The sequence below is a fragment of the Pieris napi genome, chromosome 13 (assembly GCF_905475465.1).
Source record: "Pieris napi chromosome 13, ilPieNapi1.2, whole genome shotgun sequence".
In the NCBI taxonomy this organism is placed as follows: domain Eukaryota; kingdom Metazoa; phylum Arthropoda; class Insecta; order Lepidoptera; family Pieridae; genus Pieris; species Pieris napi.
In genome coordinates this window covers 7,184,408-7,192,338 of record NC_062246.1, presented here as the reverse complement: position 1 = coordinate 7,192,338, position 7,931 = coordinate 7,184,408, and the positions used below count along the sequence as shown (strand labels likewise).

General features: G+C 35.8%; 1 protein-coding gene across 1 annotated transcript; it reads right to left on the bottom strand.

Moving 5' to 3' along the window:
- Positions 1-484: 484 nt before the first annotated feature.
- LOC125055552 (fork head domain transcription factor slp2-like) lies at positions 485-1,708 on the bottom strand. Its single transcript, XM_047658013.1, has one exon. It carries the CDS (start codon positions 1,645-1,647, stop codon positions 694-696), a length of 954 nt encoding a protein of 317 aa, XP_047513969.1. The 5' UTR covers positions 1,648-1,708; the 3' UTR covers positions 485-693.
- Positions 1,709-7,931: the final 6,223 nt, after the last annotated feature.

The following is a 7,931-nucleotide window of genomic DNA, read 5'->3' as shown; positions in this document are numbered from 1 at the left end:
ATTCACTTATCTCTCACGATATGTATTCGCCCTTATTCATACCTAGTTATCATCTTCATTAATTACTCTTACTTCCTTGTCGGCTTTAGGCAATAGGTATTGAGCCGTTTACTTTCCATATAATGTTTGAAACACGATATGTACCTACTGCAGAAGTTATGAATAGTAATACATATTAACATCATAGAGTTCTAAAAATAACCAACGCGGTTGCAGGTAGGCCTATGTTCTAACCACATGAGAGTTCATTAACTTTTGGGTGAAGCATTCGATGTAATTAAATTCTATGCCCTCTAGGCAATTGTGATAGACTTGACTTTAGGAATTGGTTTTGTTATTATAACCGAGGTAATATTACCTATTGAACTGATAATAATTTATCAATTGATTTACTTGTATTAGCATTTTTTTTAAGTTAGATTTTGTATTCTAATAGCGACAACAAAAAAATGTTTGGTGTTTTTTGGGAAGAATGAAACGTAAATTAGGTTCAATATCTTTGTTTATTATACTCACTTAAAACTATTTATTAAATAAATACATTACTTTGGAATATTTACAATAGATGAAGCGGAATGCTACGATAACAATACATAATATTGCAGAGATTACCTTAAAACTAATTCCACTGGTGCATTTAAATCTAGATCACAGATAATCAACACTATTGTGTTCAGCCTCTTGAGATTACAGTTATTGTCGCGTTAACACTGTCACCGGTTTGTAGATGTGGGGTGTTAGTGGGTGGTGCGAAGGTGAAGACAGCTCAGGACTGGAAGCACCTGAGTTGCTGGGCGAATGTTGCATGATAGGTGGTGATGGTGGCAGCAGCGGGGACGTCTGCGACATCATTTGAGGGTTGAGGGAGCTCTGGAGTAGCGGCGACTGGCCCAAGAACGGACCCGACGGCATACGCTCATACATCGCTGGAGAATAGGGTAATCCTGAGTAGTTCTCAGTTCTAAAAGCCGGGTGTACGGCGCTAGGAGTCACTGGCGGGGTCTTCATTTGCATAGGTGCGTATCGCTGGTACAACAATTGCGAGTACAAACCGACCAGCTGAGAGTATGTGGTGGGCGGATAGCCTCCAGGTAAGGGGCCACCAGGGAATAAAGGCCGCTTAAAACAAGCAAGGCGTGATCTGCCGTTCAACGCTGACCGCCGACGGAGCTTGCCAGTTGTACCACCAATAAAAACATCTTCGGCGGACGCATCCAACATCCAGTAATTCCCTTTACCAGGGTCATCGTAATGTCGCGGCACTTTAACAAAACACTTGTTCAAACTCAGGTTGTGTCTGATGGAGTTCTGCCAGCCCTGCCGGTTCTCTCTGTAGTAGGGAAAGTTGGTCATGATGTACTCGTAGATCCCATTTAATGTGAGGCGTTTCTCGGGACTGTTCCGTATTGCCATCATTATTAATGCATTGTAGCTGTATGCAGGTTTTTCATGTTTCTTGTCCTTCTTCTCGTCGTCTTTAGGCTTGGTGCAGTCAACGGGCTCGGTGCCCGTAACATCCAGCTCTGAATCGCTCAAATCCGCTTCAGATGGGGTGGTATTGGATGTAGTTGGGGACGGCGGCGCTTTGGAGCCCGCATGATTCATTAAAATTGCGTTAATACTAAAATCTCCTTCGAACTTCACCATGTTGTATATTCACTTGTAACACTTTAGATAGCGACTCGCGCGTGCGTGCACACTGCGAGCAACGAACGAACTGACGTGCGCGGAGGCGGGCGTAGCTATTTATAGAGCGCGCGTCTCAGTCCGCCTCGGCAGCTTTGAGAGGCTGCGTCCACCAATCGCTGAGAGAGCTTTTCGATACATAGGGAAACGCCCCTCGCCACAATGCCCGCTCCCCGCTTCTCCGCATCCCTCTATCCCCCCTAAAAACGAGCAGCATATCGCATTTGACGCCACACATTCGAAGCGCCTCTTTATATTGTATTGAACATTTCTACACAATTACTTTGTGACAATTAAGTAAAACTTACTCTAAAAGATAGTGTTTTGTTCCTGGATATTTTTATCGTAAATCTTGATAAAATGGTTACGTACACATTCATAATACGATATAGATAATAAATAAACTTTGACTAGATATAGGTAGGTGAAACTCCTCAATATATTTAGATAATGACATTGGCAATTTTTTTTATAATCTACTACATTTGCCGTGATAAAATATTGATAACAATAGTTGTTATACGCATGAAATGAAATTACAAATCTAAAATTTTGTTATTACTTAGTCTAGGTTTAAGTTGGCTTTATTATTATTATTCATTCAGTTATAAACTATTGTGCCGTATTATATATAAATGTAGATATCATATCTTTTTAGTCATATAAATTGAAAAACCAAAGTGAACTTGAAAGTAACCCATTTTAATTAAAAAATATATTTTAAAACGCTGTATGTAAAAGCGCTTTCTCTCGTTAACTTAATCTGTAGTTCCAGAGGTTATAAAAATCCTCACAGACTTTATAATATTGGTATAATTCGTCGTTTTAAAACAGTATACCTATTCTGTGATTAATTTCTGTAATTTTTATTTATAACAGTAAGAATTCTCTACAAGTTAAAAGTTTTTTTTACGATGAATTCAGCAGTCTGCTTATAGTGTATGTTACTTGTCAAATCACATTACATAAGTACACAACATCATATATTTATTTTTAACGTAAAATTGAGAAATATAATATAAATAGAGGCAATTACGGCCTACATAAAAGTTACAAAAAAAACTTCCAAAACAGAGAAGAAAAATAAAACTTGTTTTGCGTAGTTATGATGTTCCCGGTAACTCTCACTGTTATCTATCATTGACAGGTCTTGCCATGCATAAAAATTATTTTAAAAATTTTAGCAATATATGACCTTATGAACGTATAAATGTATTATGGCGCGTCTAAACGGACCATGTTTTGCTGCAATTGATGGCTGCAACACTGTGGCCGGCAACATTGCAAACAATAGCAGCCACACTATGCAATATTGCAGTAATGTCCCGGTCATATAGCCTAACATGTTTTGTATAGCCACATATGGCCGATATTGCCCCGATGGGTGGCCGGACGATCACTAGGCTATCGAATTCAACTGCAATATTGCACAGCCAGTTCTATTGTTGTCTCAGTCACTCTCTTTGTTATGGCACAGTGTATCCTTTTCTACGCGACATGACGTTTGCTATGAGTGAAGTATGCCTGTTGCTATATTCTGTGTTTTGCGATCAGCTGTATTTGACATTAGATTACTACGTAAAAATTACTGCTTTTGACATTCTAGTTCTTGAATAATTTATTATCAAGAGTTATTTCTAGACTCAAATTGTCTACAGTTTCACGCCTATTTAAGTAAGGTCGAATCCACAATCTCTTCTTTTTCTGTTTCTTTTTTAAAACAATATAAGCTGCTGGGACAAGTGTGATTTCGTCAGCCATTGTTGCCGGTTTGTGTAGCCCGTTTAGGAGTCTGCATCATGGGCCATACTATTGCAGACATATTTCAACACATTGCCCAGCCATAGATTGTTCGGCCATCAGCTGCATTAAAATATTTTTCTAATGGCCGGACAATTAGTTGCCAACAGTGCAGCCATCAATTGCAGCAAAACATGGCCCGTTTAGACGCGACATTATAGAAACCTAGGATCGAAAAGGTTGCGCCTGACTGAGCAAAGATCAATTATTTTTCAAGTTACTATTATTTTAAGTGAAATTTATATTTGTGTTGATTAATTTAACAATAAGTATGATATTTATATTAAAAGCTTGACGGCGAACTTAACTTTACTAAACTGTTGTATTTTAGAAAACATGATCATTTATTCTAAAAACTGAAGTGATAAAACTAACAACAGATTGTGACTAATCCTTTGACAATTTAAATGAATCATAGACTTAGAATCGTCGGCACAGTATTACCACAGATCATAATGAGCATTACTATCAATAGGCATAGATTAAATAAGCTGATTAGAATACTTTATAGCTACAGAGATCTACGATTGCTACGCAACTGCGTCATGACGTGTGACGTATCTGACGTTAGGACAAATGTTATGTCATTGTCATTTGTAGGAAACAGTGGATACGGCATTAGTATTTTTTATTCATGCTATTTTTACTGCAATAAAAAAAAACAAATCAGTGGCACTGCAACATTTTTAGGTCTGGGCCTCAGATTTCTGTATTTGTTACATGATCATCTGGAAATCTAATAGGCAAATAGGTGATCAGCCTCCTGTGCCTGACACACGCCGTCGACTTTTTATTTGCTCCATGTCCCGTTACTTATAACGCTTAATACGTAATCATTTCTTGGCAACGGCAACAACAAATTACAAGAAATTCCTAATACTAAGCGGTTTCATTCTTAATCCTATACACATATCTCTTAATATTAAAGAAAATTTAAACCGATTAGACAGGTAAATTAAATTTCTAGCATTTTAAGAACTGTTTGATACTTAAGACGTACTTATGTATGAGATACCGTTGGCTACACTAATCTATTGTTCTGGAAATGTGAGCTTAGGTGTGAATTGTTTTTGTAGACGACACAGATTAGATTACGTCTGAACGTAATCTTACAAAAGAGGTTTTATGATTTGTTTTGATTATCCGATTTTAATAACGGCGGTTTTGTGTATTGTTTCAAAAGTATGTATAAGCTTAGTAAAAGCTTAGTACAATAAGAACTTAAGAAGTTTATATCTTTGTGTATCTATTTTCTAGTTAATATTGCCTTTCATTTATGTACTACATTTAAAAGAATACACTTTACGGGATTAAAACGCGTTTCTATACTTTTAAATATTTCTTGTTTCGATAACTAAAGCTTTACGTAAAAGAAAAAAGTATGTTAAATGATTAAAATACCGCATCCGAAAATCGATTATACATAAGTCCTTGTCAGTCCGTGAACTCTTGATCGCGGCCGATCAATCGAATTATTATGCTCCTAATTCGATTATCGGACAGTCCGGTAGCCTCCCAAACGGGAATATGTAATAGACGTCATAATCACGATTGTATCATAACTTATATTACATTGAATCTGTATTCTTTAAACTGGGAAATAAAAATATTTTTCCAATATGTCGAAGTAAAACTTAAATAAATATAATCGGATACACGTAAATAAACAATTGTTTAAATATTATTCTTATTATAAGCAGTTTCGATACACTTAAACGAAATGTGATTCGAAACAATACTTTGAAAAATGGCGCGAAGAAAAAAAATTATACCTAAACGAAATGCCATTTGAAAATTTATTTTTAAAAATGGCGCCGGGACTGTCTTTGATATGTGTTTTTGACAGAGTATTTTTTTCGGCCTTGTTAGTAGGTCCCGAAGAGGTTTTATGTCTAGTTTCTATATCAAATTACCTTAACAATTGAATAAAATTACTTTTTTTATAGAACCCTTCTTTTTTATTTGGGACAAATGAATAACAAACTAATAGACATACATTTACATATACTAAATTATTATAACGGTTCCGTCCCTATAATATCTGATCGTCCTATAGTGCTTCCGTCTCAGACATCGTAATGTTTGGGAACAAAATAAAATGAATAGATAAGTAGGATGATTCTTCGTCCATCTGATTGAATTAAGTGGACACTCATAGGCCGCGACTCAACGCGACAATTCATCTGTTCAATTCCGTCGCGATGTTTGTGACCCGCACCTTAAGTAAGGTTAAATAATTGATGCCCACACTAGTGATAGTGCTGTGCTATGGATATCGATAGTTTTTTTTAAATCATATTATTAAGAAAAAATATAGAACCAACGGACAAAGGTGAACTTCTGATGTGAAGTAAAACTGCTTTTGGACTTTTACACTGTCACGCACTATCTAAAAAATATTTTTTTTCAAGAATCGAACTTGGCACCTTACAGCACTGACGGCTATGCATTGTGTCAAAGACAGTATATAAATACCTGTTTAACATCGATAAGTTGTACTTATCAAACATCACTATAATAGAAATGAATATGAAATTGAATTAGCGTCGGGGTCGCGCGTGGGCGATGTCACTATACTCCTTAATGCCACTACTACTGACTCTCGAAACTCGACATAGAAGTAAGTGAATTTGTATTGTTAAACGCAGAAGTTTTGCCCATTGCTACCAACATACATGCGCAAACAATAATGTCTCAGATTAAATGTCATATTACAATTATGAAACCTTTGAGTTTTTATTACAAACCGATTCAAGTCGATTAAGCGAATAAGGCGTATTAATTTTAAATTATAAGTTAAAAAAAAATTGAAGTTGGAAGTGTAATATTTCTTTTTAAATTTATGTTCGTAATTGTCATGTATTTTAGAGTAGATAGCTTGTATACTTCAAAAATGCATTAGATATATATGGTGTGGTGTACTTTAATAAACAAATAAATAAAAGCATCGTATACCTTTATAAATGCAGTATTAAAGTGACAGCCGATATTGTAGTAAAATAATTTTTTATTCATTTATATATTCCCGCCTTTCCCCCGAAGGGATAGGCAGAGACCACGGATCTCCACTTGCTGCGGTCCTGACATGCCTCTCTCCTTTCATCCACTTTCATGACATTCACTATGCTTGTCGGTTATATGACCTCTCTATAAATAATTTAGTATCTTATTACCTATAATTAAAACACTTTAGTAATGCCAAAACTGGGCAAGTAACAGAACTTTCATTACAATAAATCAAAGCAACCGTTATTTAAGTATACTTTAATATAGGCAATCCGGTAAGTTATAATGACGGAATATAAAAATATGGTAACAAAAAAAATTGAAATTGTTCTGTATTTAACAAAATTTGCTACCATTACAGATAACTCCAATGTAACTATTACATTTACGTCACATACACATAGAAAAAAACAACTAAACATTAAACAGTAATCGATTAAAATATTTACAGAAAAAAAAAACTATGTCTTACAGTGGGAAGTGACATGAAGCAGACATTTTGTCAGTTCACTCGACGGACAATTAAAAATGTTTATTAATTTATGCAATTCAATTTCATACCTTGTGTCACGTTACATGAGAGGTTAGTTTCCGCTGACACAAATAGTAACTCTTAAATAACTTCGAGACATTTTCGTGAATAAATAGTTAAAGTCAAACAATTCTCTTGGTCAGAGAGCAAGCAAGTGAGATGTATTCGTGTTATTAATCGCTGGAAGTCGCAATTACAGCTTCCTTCTTCTTAAAACGTTTATCCTTGTTTGCTTGTTTGTCCTCTCATTTGGAGTACCTACAGTTAATCAGAAACCAAGTCTATAAGAGTTTTTTTTAACGTAGAATAAAAATAGGACCTAAATTGTTTTACTGTAGAAAAGATTTAGATAGCACAAGATTAAAGGGCATAACATTATAAACTTTAAAAAATCAGTGGCGCTACAACCTCTTTAAGTCTTGGCCTCAGATTTCTGAATCCGTTTTATGATCATTTCTCAATCTAATAGGCATCAGCCTCCAGTGCCTGACACACGCCGTTGACTTTTTGGGTCTAAGACATGTCGGTTTCCTCACGATGTTTTCCTTCACCGTTCGAACAAATGTTAAATGCGCACATAGAAAGAGAGTCCATAGGTGCACAGCCGTCGATCATACCTACGACCTCAGGGATGAGAATCGCAAGCTGAAGCCACTAGGCCAACACTCTGCTCTGTATATAAACATAAACCCATAAAAAAACCAGTGGTGGCACAACCATTTTAGGTCTGGCCCTCAGATTTCTATTTTACAATAGGCAAGTGGGTGATCAGCCTCCTGTGCTTGACACACGCCGTCGACTTGGCGGTTTCCTCACGATGTTTCCGTTCTATTTTATTTATTTAGAGCACCTGATTTATTTTATAAAGCTTCCATTCCATATATCGTAAATATAAAATCTATGAAAT

Excerpts from the sequence above, each read along its gene's own strand:
- LOC125055552 (XM_047658013.1), bottom strand. The coding sequence starts at position 1,647 with ATGGTGAAGTTCGAAGGAGATTTTAGTATTAACGCAATTTTAATGAAT.